This window comes from Asterias amurensis, chromosome 22 (assembly GCF_032118995.1).
Source record: "Asterias amurensis chromosome 22, ASM3211899v1".
NCBI lineage: Eukaryota > Metazoa > Echinodermata > Asteroidea > Forcipulatida > Asteriidae > Asterias > Asterias amurensis.
The window spans coordinates 525,718-540,396 of NC_092669.1; the positions used below are offsets into that span (position 1 = coordinate 525,718).

At 39.2% G+C, this 14,679-nt stretch overlaps 1 protein-coding gene across 4 annotated transcripts in view; it reads right to left on the minus strand.

The window, feature by feature from the left end:
• Positions 1–2,347: 2,347 nt before the first annotated feature.
• LOC139954087 (aristaless-related homeobox protein-like) overlaps positions 2,348–14,679 on the minus strand; it is a 46,490-nt gene continuing 34,158 nt past the window's right edge. For 2 of the 4 annotated variants that reach the window (XM_071953749.1, XM_071953751.1), the window contains exons 3-4: positions 4,444–4,746; positions 2,348–2,785 (exon numbers count right to left, since the gene is read on the minus strand). In XM_071953749.1, coding sequence (XP_071809850.1) covers positions 2,357–2,785; positions 4,444–4,746 — 732 coding nt within the window. In that variant the 3' untranslated portion in view covers positions 2,348–2,356. Of the gene's footprint in view, positions 2,786–3,861; positions 3,916–4,443; positions 4,747–14,679 lie in introns of all 4 variants that reach the window. The other 2 variants (XM_071953750.1, XM_071953752.1) reach the window with 2 other exon arrangements.

Consider the following 14,679-nt stretch of genomic DNA (forward strand, 5'->3'; position numbering starts at 1 on the left):
ATCGGTATACACTCTCTCGCCCAGATAATAGTTGTTTCTACTAAGTGTTTACTCATACTTTTTTTTCCAAGGCGAATTCGGCTAATTAAAATAAAAAACAATTTGGCTCAAATTGTGTTTAAAAAAGCTCCCATGAATCGTCTATTTGTTGCCATGGTGTTTCATTGTCAACCTTACCTGCCCTGTTTTTAAAGGCAGTGGACACTATTGGTAATTACTCAAAATAGTTGTAAGCAAACAACTTACTTGGTAACAAGCAATGTGGAGCTGTTGATAGTACAAAACATTGTGAGAAACGGCTCCCTCTTTTGCAACTTCGACGACCAATTGAGTCACAATTTACACAAAGATTAGTTATTTTATGCATAGGGATACACCAAGTGTTGTTTGGTCTATGGCAATTACCAAATGTGTCAAGTGCCTTTAAATTTATGGCAAGTTTCCTTTTTTAAACGTTCCTATTATTGAAGACATTTTGGAAGATGTTTCTTCGATGAACAAACTGAAAGCTGAGTGAACCAAAATGATTGTCAGATGAATTCCAAATCTAATGTACATGCACGATGCGTGTTGTAAGTTTATGCAGTCTTGTGTTAATTATATTTACGTAATAAGCTATTATTTACAAAATGCAGTCAAAAAAGAACTGTCTGTTTCCCTGAAATACGTTACGCTGTTCCATAAATCCCCTGTCCATGGTCATGGGAATTTTAAAAATCAATCTACCTAAACAATTCTATCTACGACTGTTTGCCGAAACAAATTTATTCTACATGAAACAGTTAACGGATACAGACGAGGCGTGAGGCACGCGTACCCGTCACTTAGCCGGTAACCCTGTTTTTGACTTTGATACATTAACACAGTAGTGTATTGTGGCTTAGTAATAGCTAAATGCATCATGAAGCAGTTCACGTAGTAAATGCTTTCTTCTGATGAACTACGTTGGTATCCCAATATTGCAATTTGTTTTGAATACTGCAACTGGGCCATCGTATAAAACAAAGACATAAATACTCGATAAGAAAAGCTCGAAGGATGCATGTAACTATTCAAAATGTTTCCACAAACGTTTCCCAACTTAATCTTTCATGACATATCCATAGTGGTTGGCCTATTTTTGACAATAACCGGGTTAAATCGTAGCTAGTCTACCTCTACATAAAGTCATACATCTAAATCGCTTAACTTGGCAAGCACAATAGCTGGTTGACTGAATACATTTTCGCCCTCTACACGTTTTAAATACATCCGCAAGAAGTATGATCTACTCGGTATTTAAACATGTGCTCAAATAGGCGGAAAACAATCAATAACATTTTAAACATTTTAAAATTAAACTGGCTTGCATTTTAACCCCAGATTTTGAATGTTCTGTTGACGAATTGCTCATCCGATAGAACGCTTTCTTAAAATATTTGCAGATACATAAACACAACCATAACAATTTCAACAATAAACTTAATTTGATCAAATAGTTAAAAATTCTCTTTAAAATGATATAAAGACATGTTTGACAACTGACAGTAAATCTATGATCTCAAAAACTGATAAAACATTATTGACACAAAACATAGTTAATCTTCACAGTGTTTGATAAGTTTCCAATTGGATAGAAGACAAGACAGCCCCATCATATGCAGCGGAAATGTGTTGTCTTGTTAACATTTTGAACACCTTAAAGTAGTATTCACAGTACAAAATGTCGATTATTTTTGCCCTAGGGTTGAGTGTAACCAATGGCCGCTGTCCAAAAATAAACTACTCAAGTAAAATGTAACTTATAGAGTATGGACAAGCGGGAAGAGCAAACACTGTTTTATTTTTAAATAAACATTTAAAGCATTATTTTGACAAATATTTTGCACCTTTTTTATAATAATAGTTCTACTAAAGATGGTCTCAAAAAGTCTTTTATGGGGAGTGCCTGTAAAAGTTTGTTTGGTTTTGACTGCGCATGTCTCACAGTAGCTTCTTAGATCCAAGGAGGCGAGATCGCTGCGTCAATATCTCTCGTCACGTGGGTATTGGCTCATGAATATTCATATTTCTCCACTTCAACGATGTTCTTTAGGAAAGATCTGAGACCGGCGGCACACAACCCTCAGAAACACAACAATGTGCTACTGTCGATCCATTGACATAATCCTTATTGCGGTGGTAGAACTGTAAACAGATCTCTTTATAATCCGCGATCAGCAATCCTACTTCTGCCACCCAAAAATCACTGTGTTCTCCACTCGGATCAGAAGCTCTTAGCGAATAAAATTGAGATTCGCGCCCTCTACAGTCGTAACTCTATACAAAATGGGTTCATATAAATATTGATGCTGCTCCTAGCTGTGCAGATCGAGTTCTAGGAGTAACCGTTCATCATTCCTACAACAGTGCTGTGTTCCTTCGCTCGTAATCTCAGTGCAGCTATACTGTTTGTCCTTCGATCTCCACCCTCCTGCCCACAATGCATCACTCCACCACTCTCCCCGTACTGTCCATTATATGTATTCACATTCTGTGCAGCTGCAGCGTGTGACATGAACTGTGCAGCGGCGGGGTTACCGGCGGTGACGGCTTGCGCCATGGCGTTGATTGGATTATTGGCTTGTTGTGTGAGTTGGTTGAGCTGGTTGAGTTGGTTCTGATTAGTAACGCCCATAAAACTGGGGAGATTGGACTGAGGTGCCATACATGAGTTGTGAGGAGGTTGTTGCATCTGCATAGGGGCGGGGTTCATTGTTGAGGTCAGGGGTGAAGACATGTTGTGACCCCATGGCGAGGCCTGCATCTAAACAAATCAATCAAAAACAAGAAAAAGATCATTAGTTATCGAAAAGACTAAACTCATCAAAACTGAAATTCCTCTAACTATAAATGTATTAAACCGACATGCAAGCAAACAGCAGTGCCGAATTTTATGATGTCGTTTTACCTAAAGTATTGCTATTATTCGTTGATGGTAAATGAATATTAAAACTTTGCAATAGAAACCACCAATACCGCAGGTACAAGTTGGTAGTTCAAAATCGTCATTCAAAAGAGGGCGCTGTTTATGCGACTTTAACAGAAACAGATGTTCCGGTTGTGCAGTAGTTCATCCTAAATTGTTGCCATAAATAAACATCTAAGTACTTCTCAAACTGTTAGTTTTAAACTTTGCAAACAATTTGATGCAAGTATTAATGTTTAATATTCATTTCTGAATATGCTTATAAGAAAAAGGTGTGTAAAGTAACACAGTGCAGTTTGAAAACACTGATTGCGTCATAAAAACATTAAATTCGGAAAAAAAAAACACCACAGAGCATCATGGTCATATATCTTGATGTTTATTTGGTGTCAGTTTAAAAATTTGAAGTGTCTGGTAACAATTTAATTCTGAAGTTAATATCAATCATTGATAACAAGGTACCAGACCAAAATGCTCGGCTTGTGTTTTCATGATGCATGCCACGTGCTTACATGCGTCATAATATTGCAATAGTTCATTCCGGTTGGAAACTAATTAAGAAACAACTTATAATGTATAACTGAATGTTAATGAGATAAATCGCATGCAAAACGTAAAGCCATGCTTGATGTGATATGTGGAGTCTTAACTCGAAAATAACAAAATAAATCATAAAAAATATTGGAAGAAGAACCAAAACGGATTATCGAAAGTAAAAACGGAAACAATGGTTAGAAACGTGCAAAAATAAACAAAATGAAATAAATTGTAACTTTAACAAAAACCGAGTTCACACATGGCTTGGAATTGAGTGTTTATTCTTTTTGACAAAAAGGGAAAAAATTGTGAGTTTGTGACGGAAGAATGAAAACAATCTGGTGGGTATCAAACGAAAAAAAACATGGTTCTCGTACCTTTTCACAATGAAAATTGCGAACCCACTGCCCCATTAGTCCATAATCTGTATGCTTTAAACGAGAAACAGAAAGAAACAAAGAGCAGGGGTGAATATTTATAAAACCTTTTTTTCTGTTTCAGAAATGTATTAAAATGTTACCCACTGTGTCCTTTTTGTTTACTTTCTTGTGTTTTAGGCGACACCTTATTTGTAGTGCTCTAACGATCTTCTTTTAAATCGGCTTATAATGAAGGTTTCTTTTGAGGCTGAATCCGTCAGAATTAAAACTATTGTTGGGAGGAGACTCTGTTTTCAGAGCATGCGCAGATGAGACGAATACTAACAACACTTGTTAATTCTGCTTTAATACAACTTGTGTTTTTAAAGAAAGAAATTAATAATGTGTTTATTAGACCATTAGACGAACTGTAAAGCAATACAACTCAAATTTTAAAAATAAAAATCACCGTCTACATGTTTAAGAAATAAAAATGAAATCAAAATAATTTTGAATCAAAAGAGGCTGGGCAGGCAATGGCGGGCTCAAAAGTCCGACGATGCTTTGTGAAGAAGAAAGAAGTCGAAACTAACTAGTTACCATTGGCGACTGGCTATCAACAGCGCCCTCTGCCGCCTGCCCGGAAGCCAGCTTGCGCGTGTCAAATTCTCGCCGCAGATTTTGCAGGTTCCTGCAAATGCGGAGCATGGCGCCCTCAACGGGCGCCGGTGGCTGAGTGATGTCGCCCACGTGGAACCCGGGGGGACTCACCTGTGAGTATGCGTCGGGTCGTGGGGCTATAGGCATTTCGTAGCCACCGCCGGGCCCTATACCACGCATGCCCTGCAGCTGTTGGAAGCGCTCCCTCTTCCGCCATTTTGCACGACGATTCTGGAACCATACCTGAGAGAGAAAGATTAAGAAGATAGGAATTAAATCAGTGACGTCATGACTTGAATGATTGGGGGAGTCATGGCGAACTGTGAGAAGCATCTAAGTTCACTGTTGTGTTATAACACTCGGTGTTTATGATTACACTGGATGGTGGAATGTGCAGAAGTTTGCAACAACAACAACAACAACAACAACAACAACAACAACAACAACAACAACAACAGCAGCAGTTTGCAACAACAACAACATCAGGTTGCTACAACCGCAGCAACAAAAAGCCCCTCATATAATGTACAACTGCACGTCACACACACTTCAAACACATCGCCACTGCTGACCAATAACTTGTTTCATTAATAAACCCATCGGAGAAAAATCTTCTACCGCTCTTTAGCTATAGCGCCATCTACGAGGCACAAGTGACATGCTCGCCAATAAATATTTCTCTCTACAACAGACGTACTATAGCGCCATCTGTTGTCTAAATACAACCAGTGTTTCATAAAGATGTCATAGCTGACATTTGATTCCAAACAGACCATCTTGCCACAATAAACCTTGTTGGCATTAGTTTATATAATTACAAAAGAAACATAAATTATTGTAAACAGTTTTTGTTTTCTCTTCGTAAAAACTTTACCCTTTTACAAATTGACAAATTATCACGATATGGATTGTAATGTGGATGACATGATCCTAAACCATTAACTGCCAACTAAATCTTTAACAATCTTTACAATTAGGTTAGTTAGACTAGTTAACTTCCATATCCATATACGTTATGACACATTGAACCCATCCTAAGTTATGACGGGTTTAAAACTCGTCCTAACTCGATATAGGATTAATCATAGCGTTTCATGAAATCGGCTGCTGGAGTGTATTTTCGCCGTCACGTTTGCTGCCTTTAGCTAGAAAAAAAAAACTAAAACGGAAAATACGCAGTGAGCAGCTGAAACCAGCTGTTGGGTGGAAGTCGACAAGCAGCCATGAAAGTGACATACTGTCTGGACGACAAGCTATGATGACAAATAGACTGGTTGACAGGGTATGGTGACAGGTCAATGGGTTGAACAAGCCTCTCGCTAGGTATAGTCAGATCGGGTAGGGGTGATGTCCCAAACATATTCCTACTGATTATGTGAAACAAATCACTTCTGAGGAAGTTGTCACTGAGAACTTACTCAAAGGGTTGATAACATCACTAAGAGTTGTGTGTATGGAAGTTTATGGAAAATACATGCTTGACGAAAGCTAATTCCAACTTTTAATAACACTGTACGATCATGAACTCATAGTTTCAATAAATAAATTTGTTTGAAAGACAGAAAAAATGGTTCCCCCTTCAGCAGATCGTGAATTTTGTTTACCGTCTCAAACCCCCACCTAGGGTCCACCTGTCTAAACCAATCACCCACACAGACAAACAAAATCTGCATCTCCAGTTTCCTACGCGTAACCTGCAAGTAAACCACCAGCGCGGACCATCCCGGCTCATGGGGGCCGCACGACGTTTGATACGGGCTGTAGAGGAGGTCAGTTTACGCTGACTACTCTCTCCCCCGGAGTGCCGACCGCAGCGATGGAATCTGTATTGGTCGGGGAACATGGATTGCGCCCCGCCACCGTGAAACACAGGAAAAAGTGGAGCAAGATTCTATATTTATCGGTTCTAATCTTGCAGCTGCGGACGATAAATGTGAACGGACTGGAGAAATATCCAAGACATGGGAAAATGCGAAATATTCCTAATTTTATTTAAGAGATGTATAGTATATTTTGCTACACAGTGTAGACTCCGGTTAGAGATCTAACCTTGTTGGAGAAAGGATTTAAAAACCAGTCATAATTCCGGAGACAAGTTGTTTTGGATAATAATGCGAAAATGTGCGTGAATTACTTTCCTGATAGGCACCTAGTCAAGATATATTGCATTAAAGAACGATATACAAACTTAAAAGCATTTGACATTTTGGTCTGGTTCCCTATAGTATACACAATCACAACTCATTCCAAAAGGAGTCAATTAATCTTTGTTCCTTGCTCGTCGCCCGCAAGTAAGTTTTTCTGCTAATATTTTGAGAAATTAAAGAACGTGTCCAGGGTTGGATTTCACACAGACTTAAGAAATAGTCTTATCTTAAAGGACTAGCCTTAAGTTTGTACTAGTCCTTATAGTTTAGCACTAGTCCTAACTCTTTGTGAAATCAACCTTTAGCCTTTAAAGCTATTGTACACTTTCGGTAAACAGTGTTGTCCAAAGGCCCACACTTCGTGTATCACAACTTATGTATAAAATAGAAAACCTGTGAAAATTTAGGCTCAATCTGTCATCGGAGTCATGAGAAAATAACGGGGAAAACCCACTCTTGTTTCCGCATGTTTCGCCGTGTCATGACATGTGTTTAGAATAAATCCGTAATTCTCGATATCGAGAACTGATATTGTTTTTATGTTTTCTCAAAAAGTGAATCATTTTATGGACTAATATTTCAAGAGAAGTCTTTCACTGTTACCTTCTGTAAACCCTGTAAGTTATTTGTAAATCTGTGAACTTTTTTCTGTTTTGAAACTGATAATGGCTTTAAGCGTCGATTGTGCAAATTTTCAAATCACAAATCAGTGTGAATGTAGAAGACAGGCATTTCCTGGAGGTCTCCAATCAGGACATCCTGAAGATCAACTTGCTACTTGCTATAATCAAACCCTAGTTGAATGGTACGAACTGTGCTAACGTTGCATGCGTATTCTTACCATGGGAATGTTTCTTGAATCTTAAATGCGATCATAGGGTCATGTCACACAAGGCAGTTTACAGGCAACCAGTTCCAGGCAATCTCCAAGAAGAAAAGTCATTCACATTTGAATGTTCTGTTATTTTGTTTGTTGATCGCAAGACATTTTTGAAAAATTACCCCTGTGCTACCAAAGTGTTCCTGTAGCATGCACTACTGCCTCCATGTTGCTTGTAAAAGTTGTCGTGTGACAAGGCCAATAGATTCAATTCTTCTAATATGTTGCTGCATGGTCACAGGTGACTTTGATTTGTTCAGCCAACATTCAAATGTTCTGCTTCAATGACACTGTATTCCCTAACAAAAGAAATAAGCCAATCTAGCTTCAATCACAGGGAGCACTTCTTCCATACTAAACGTACTGTATGCTAAACTCATTGGCTAGTTATCAAACATGTTATTTCCTAATTACTACGAATCAGTCAAAGTCACATTGCGTATGGTTTACCGCATAATTCTAGCAACATCATGATTAAACCTATAACCCACCGCACCATTTAAAAATAAAGATCGCCTGACAATATTTCCCCCCACCCCAAGGGCGACTTGGTGTAGCTATGGGCAGTCACTACCGTGAGGGAACACCACACGACCGCCACGTCTATGTTTTTATCTTTTACCCCTGCACGGGAGTTTCCATCAAGATGCTAGACGCCTCTCGTATCCATCGACTTCCGGTGACCCGGTCACGAAGAAGACACTGTTATGACGTCATTGATGAGCAAGGCAGGTTGTGCGACTCCCCCCTCACAGCCCCCCCCCCCCCCCTCTCCTGAAGAAAAACAACAATTTTGTTCAGCACCCACTCAGAGCAATGACTCACTTAACGTTACAATCCAACAGCCATAATATACTTCGTTAAAGTTTTCAGGTAGGCAAATCTTTCTGAGGCACAATTCTAAGGTTGTAAACTTAAAATAGAAATCATTATCATAATTTGGCACATTATTAAATATTTGTTTGATCAGTATTTTTATTTTACATTCTTCGAGACCCTACTTTTAAAGGTGCAGTAGATATGTAGCAGATGGGGGAATAGAACTTTAGAAGGCAAGTGTGTTATCTAAGCGCGGTGGTCCCTTTAAAGTTAGCTAGAACTTCAGCCACGGATGAAGTAAATTCATTCTTCAGATGTATTTAGTTCTTTGAAGTAATGTAAAAGTTTGTCCATGCATACATGCCATTCCTCATCAAAATTTAGCTTAGATAAAATGTTAAAGAGTTAAATGTATTTTCCTCTGGTGGGATAATCTATTTAAAATATGGAAAATCATTTTCTAAAGTATTTAAATAAAACATAGAAAGTACAAAGACCTCGTGGGAAGGCGTGCTGTGGATACCACAAAGTACTTGATGTCTAATCTGGTCTATTTTGCAAAGTTCATACACAGTTTAAAACAGTGATTTGAAAAGCATGCCTTCTCTGCTATGGTTTCGTACTCTAACTGTACGTTGACTCCAAAGTACTCTACGTTTGTAGAAATTGAAAACATCAAAATTCTTCAAACAACGTTTAACAAGAGTAAATAATTAGCCTATACATCCTCTTAATGAATAATAAAACTAAATGAATAAGATGTTGATCATTTCTTATGTACATGCAACAAGTTGACATGAATGTGGTTTTAAGTTACTCTAGCCGCTTCGTCACAAGCCACGTGACGGGGAAAATACGCTCATTAATAAAAACATAAACAAACAATTATCTTAATGAAAACACATTCGTAAACTAAATCCAAAAACGAAATCCCGCAATAGGTAATATTATCCTACCATTAGACTGAGCTAAGCACCATGTCTCAGGGCCAAACTTTAAACATATATCAAGAATTTACGACCACTTCAACATCACAAGAATTGCTTTATGGCAACGTATAAATCTCAAAGTTTGTGGCTTACCGACAAAACAGGCCTGGAAACTGGTGAGCTTAAAGGAACTTATTACTAGTTAAATATCACATATTTTGGGAATCGGTCTCCCACAGATGACGTAAGTGAAAAAGTGGTTACCAGAAATAATCTATCAAAATATCACCCCAAAAAATGTTTTTTTTTTCTGACAACGCAAATACTACATTAAACCGTAATATGAAATCTTGCAAGACCAAAATCCCATGTTTGAAAACAATGTAAATACTTTTAAGGTTTTTCTTGAGAGTCCAATGACTATTAAGCTGACAGGTTTGTTTTGTCATGTAATTGTCGGGTCACATCAAGTGTGGATACTGGTCTTTGACAATTAACACTGTGACATTTGCTTTAGTTCAAAGAACCGTGAAAGAAAAGAAAGATTTTTGTTGCCCTTTGTCTCGACGATGGTTTAGGATGCCATCGACAGCTCAGTCATCTTCACTCCAAAAACGGGCATATCATGTAACTTTTATGCACGATATATTTTGATACACTTCCTTTAACTGTTCTTCATGTAGTATCGAAAGTTGATGAAGTTAATCGAGCTAGGATCGACTTATTGGTCGCCCGGGAGCCATTGGGGGCTGCGATGCCTGGATGTGGCGGGTCGCAAGGGACGATAGACGGTAGGCTTCCGAAGCGATCTACGGCGCCGCAACTCCGCCCCGGCAGCTGGCCCCGTATCGATGGAGTGTTTACTGAGTCGCAGTCACATTGGAAGCATTTTAATAGACTCTTTTGACGAAGCTAAATCTCCAGATATCAGAGAGGTTTATACAAAATAATTATTTTGATTCTCATGACTTATTCATAACTAACCATTACATGTTTTCATTTTGTTAAAAAAAGCAAACAAACGTTTAATAACCGCCACTAAATATTCTTACGTTTTGACGTCACAAAATATTTGTGTGCACAAAAAAAAAAAAAAAAAATAAAAATACTATTAACAACAACACGTCGTTGAGAGACACAAACATGCCACAAATAAGAATTGTTATATGTACGAAAACAGAAATCGCAGCAGTAACAGATTGATACTCCTTTCTCATCACTCTAGAAAGATAATGTACAATAACAAATTGCAAAGCAACGTCAGAAGAAAGATAGACGATAAAAGAATACTCCCCAACTGAGTAAAGATTTGTTGGGCATTTGAGACCCCTCAGTTGCGGCAAAGTGTCTATGGATCGAAGGTCAAACCAGAATGAAAAACTACAAATCCAGAGAACATTTGTTTCACCTGTATCTATCATCAATCATGGAGTCCAAGATTTCAGGAAATGAAAGTAAAACTAGACGTGACTAGAGTCACCTTGAATAAATCATGATCTGGTTCCACATGCACTGAGCAAATGTGAATTTAAATTCTAAACTTATGATACAGAGCCAGACTATTCCACCCAGCCTCGGTTTGGTTGCACTGATGTGAACTCAAAGAAAAAGTATGGTCGTCCATCATGATGATGAAGCTTACACCAACAATTTTGGATACAGTCTATCAAGCTTTGTTTGTGAACATTGAACGCAAACCACATGCAAGACTTACCCACCAACAATTCAACTTAGCTATCACTCTAAAAGCTGAATTAACTCGACAACCCTGAAGTATGTTTCTTGTATCTATCCGTTACCATAGCTATATGACTCAGGCTGCTCCATGGGCCAAAGAACTATCATTTACCCCCAAACTCTGACAAGCTCCAACTGTAATCTTGAAGTAGCGTGGACTTATCTTAGTCGGTTCAGCGTCAGGCCATATTAGTAATCTACCTTAACATTGGTAATTAGGTGATAATTTGATTTGTGTGGTCCCCCCCTCCCCAATCACAGTTCAGCTCTTTGGTGGGGGTGATGACGTCATACCTAAGGTCCTGCATAGCGTCAAGTGGAACAATTCCAAGACTTCCCCCTGCCCCTTCCCCGGGCTGTCTAGATAATCTTACCCCCTCCCGCCAGTGTGCGAATGCGATAGGAATCCAGACTACGGGTAGTTAAAGGGGCGACACTAAAAAAAAAAGGGGTTTCGATGTTGCCATCTTGATTTTACTCCATTCCAACTCATTGTAACCAAACTGAGGCTGGACGAAATAATAGTCTGGTGCCATGCACAATGAATGTTAGCATTCATTACTGTTTATATGTAAACAGGGAACGTGACCAAGATGGTGACAGCGTGATAAAGGTCTGGTATTACTGGTCTTTGACAATTACCAAAGGTGTCCAGTGCATTTAAAGGGACAGTGCGAGACTCGAACAACAATATTTCCAACTCTTACATCTAAGGAGGCAGTCTCATTTGGTATTCAGTTTCTAAGAAATAATGCTGCTAAAAATAAATAAGATGCAATTAAAGAATAAAAGCAGTGGATATAAATTAAAACAAGAATAAATGAAATAAGAATCCGGGCATACGTTGCATGGGAACTTTACTTCATTCTTGATTAAACTTTTTCCGATTAATACCCTCATATAAAAGTCTCGAGAAAGGTTTGGTCTTTCAGTAAACCAATTTGTGTAGTCTCTTTAAGACTAAATGCTAAGTTCGACCTCCTTTGCATTAGGTCACGAGAGATCGAGATGGGAGCGGGAAATTCGAAGTGGCGGGTGGGGGACCACAGCTGGATCTGCCCCCGATCGTTATCAAGGCAGACGCGGTGGTTGACTCTACCTTTGCACCATGTTACCAACAAGTGATGTAGGTATTTGTATAGAGGTATATGTGTGCCCCCCCCCTCCTCCTTCCCCTCCTCCCCTCACAAGGGCAGACTGAAATAATCTATGACTAAAATGTCTTCATTGTCGTCTCTACAACAAGGTCGTATGATATGTTTTCATAAGGATGCTTTGCCGACTAGATAATTCAGATTTAGATTCAGAACTGTCTGTCCGTTCGATCTTGTTTATGTTTATGTTGCTGTCTGTCTGTCTTCAGACATCTCATCACAAGCCTCGGCTTCTATAAATGATGCCTCCATACTCATTGTTTGCCTACTTCGTCTCTCATCTTAACAAATTACAACAACAATAAAACCCCAACATCCACAAAACTTCAACTACCTTTAAATCTCCATGTTAAAATTAAGGTCACGAGTGCTCCTTTAACCATGGTTACACCATCGCCCCCATCGTTTAATTCATGTTACATCAGGTCGACCTTGCAAATTAACAACTCAACAACTCGATTTAAAAAAAACCAACACTCATAACATGTCAACGTAACTTTCTGACGTCCAGCCTGGCCTATATAACACTAAAACCACACACCTACACACACCACAGAGCACCCACACCAACCCAGTCTTAAAATAACATGCCAAGACAACATCCATCCCCACAAGAAGAACGAAGAACATCTTAATTTAGATTGGTTGATCTGACATGGTGTATGATTAAAAACTAGGTCTTGCAGTCCCAATTCGCCCCACCCCCCGCTACGAGCCCTCAATCGAAGTCACTTGCAATCAACGAGTCATCTTAGACCAAGGGGAGAAACCCTCAAGGTTTCAATACATCAATGCAGTCCCTTATTACTGGCTGCATTAAATTCTCACTTAATTTCTGACTCCACCCCAGCAATGTGATGCGCTAATAGCGCCCGGGAGGGCGTCTTGTCGATGAATAGTGAGTATGCGCTAATATAGCGCCCAGGAGGGCGTCTTGTCGATGAATGGGGATAATATAATTTTATTATAAATCTAGTTTGCGGTTGTAATGTCATCATGAATGGTATTGTATGGATGCCGAGTCTTTGGCTTTATACTTGCTAAGTCTACTGGTCGCAGTGATGGTTTGATGCAAATTAATTGACGAATTAGAAAGCACAAAGCAAGCTGCCTACTCCAGCCCAGCATGCCCATATATGGCAGAGGATGTCCAGACTTGAGCACTCTATTTTCCCCTTGTTCAGAAATACACCTAAGATTCTCTAAAGAATTCCTAAGATTCCCAGAACATAATGAAGACTCGTCCTTCAAATTGAAGGTATATCCTTTATAAATATAATAAAATCATGTCCACTTGTATTGTTTTATATCCAGTAAAAAAAACACCATGGTATCACCAATCGAGCACCAAATGCTTCTGCAGAAGGATCCATTCTAGAAGCGGAACCTAAGGGAATCAGCAAAGGGTTCCAGTCCATGAAACATGTCTACTTACAAACTTAACTTGGCAACTACTAGTTTCCAAGATTGTTTTCCTCCTAACTATAATCCAAGACGATAACGTGGAGCAACTTCCGAACCTTTTGAACTACAAATACATGAACCTTATCCCGAGGTCATCCTAAACAGATCTCCAAAGAAGGCGGGGCTGGATGGATGACAATTCATGACATATGTCATCGGTTAATTGTAGGATCAATATGACAGTCTGAACACCCAAACCCTCGCACCCATCTGATCATAAACCTCTTTTTACATCATGGCGTATTGGTAGCAGGTATCGAAACATCTGTAATGAATTTTAGTGTGGTCGCATTTCGGGACGCACAGCACCCTCAGCGCAACTGCACAGCTGTTACTTATAGTTGGTGTTGCAATTAAAACACACATCTAGTTGGTTGGTTAAATCATCCAATGATTTTTTAGATTAGCAATGCCCACGAGAAAACGTAGAATTCACGCGAGTTTTATTGAAGGCCGGTGGCTCATGACAATCCCCCACACCCACCCCCATCCCTCTCTCCCTCAAGACCTATGTGTTGCAACAGACATCGCAAATTAAAAACCGCTATTCCGTCGTTACCAACGTACGGAGAAACAACGAATATTTCTCGGTTCTGTCGACAAGCGGCCGATTTCTTAATGTCGTGATGAGGGAGTCACTTTTTAAATCTAGACCTTAAAAATGAAAAGATGATTCAATGGCGGGGAATAATTAGTTTATTCTGAAGTAAAGAAGAGATGAAGATGGCCTTTTTGGGCAGGCAGACATCGCAACGCCTAGTGTCTTCCTCTATGGTGTGATGAATCGTGCACACCCCCATCGACCGATAAACCTAGATTTTAAATACAGTACGTCATGTGGTTACATCGCGGGACATTTTGGTCGTCACTTTCTCACTGCTTTCTCATCCCACCCTAATTGATGGTTATTGACTAAGCTCTTAACTGTATTACAAATGGACCATATTTAAGTGTATTTTATGTCTGATTCGAATTTAGCTAAAAGCCATAATGGGTTGCAAGTTAGATTTGAATGAGGGGGGAGGCGGGGGGAGGCGGGGCTTACG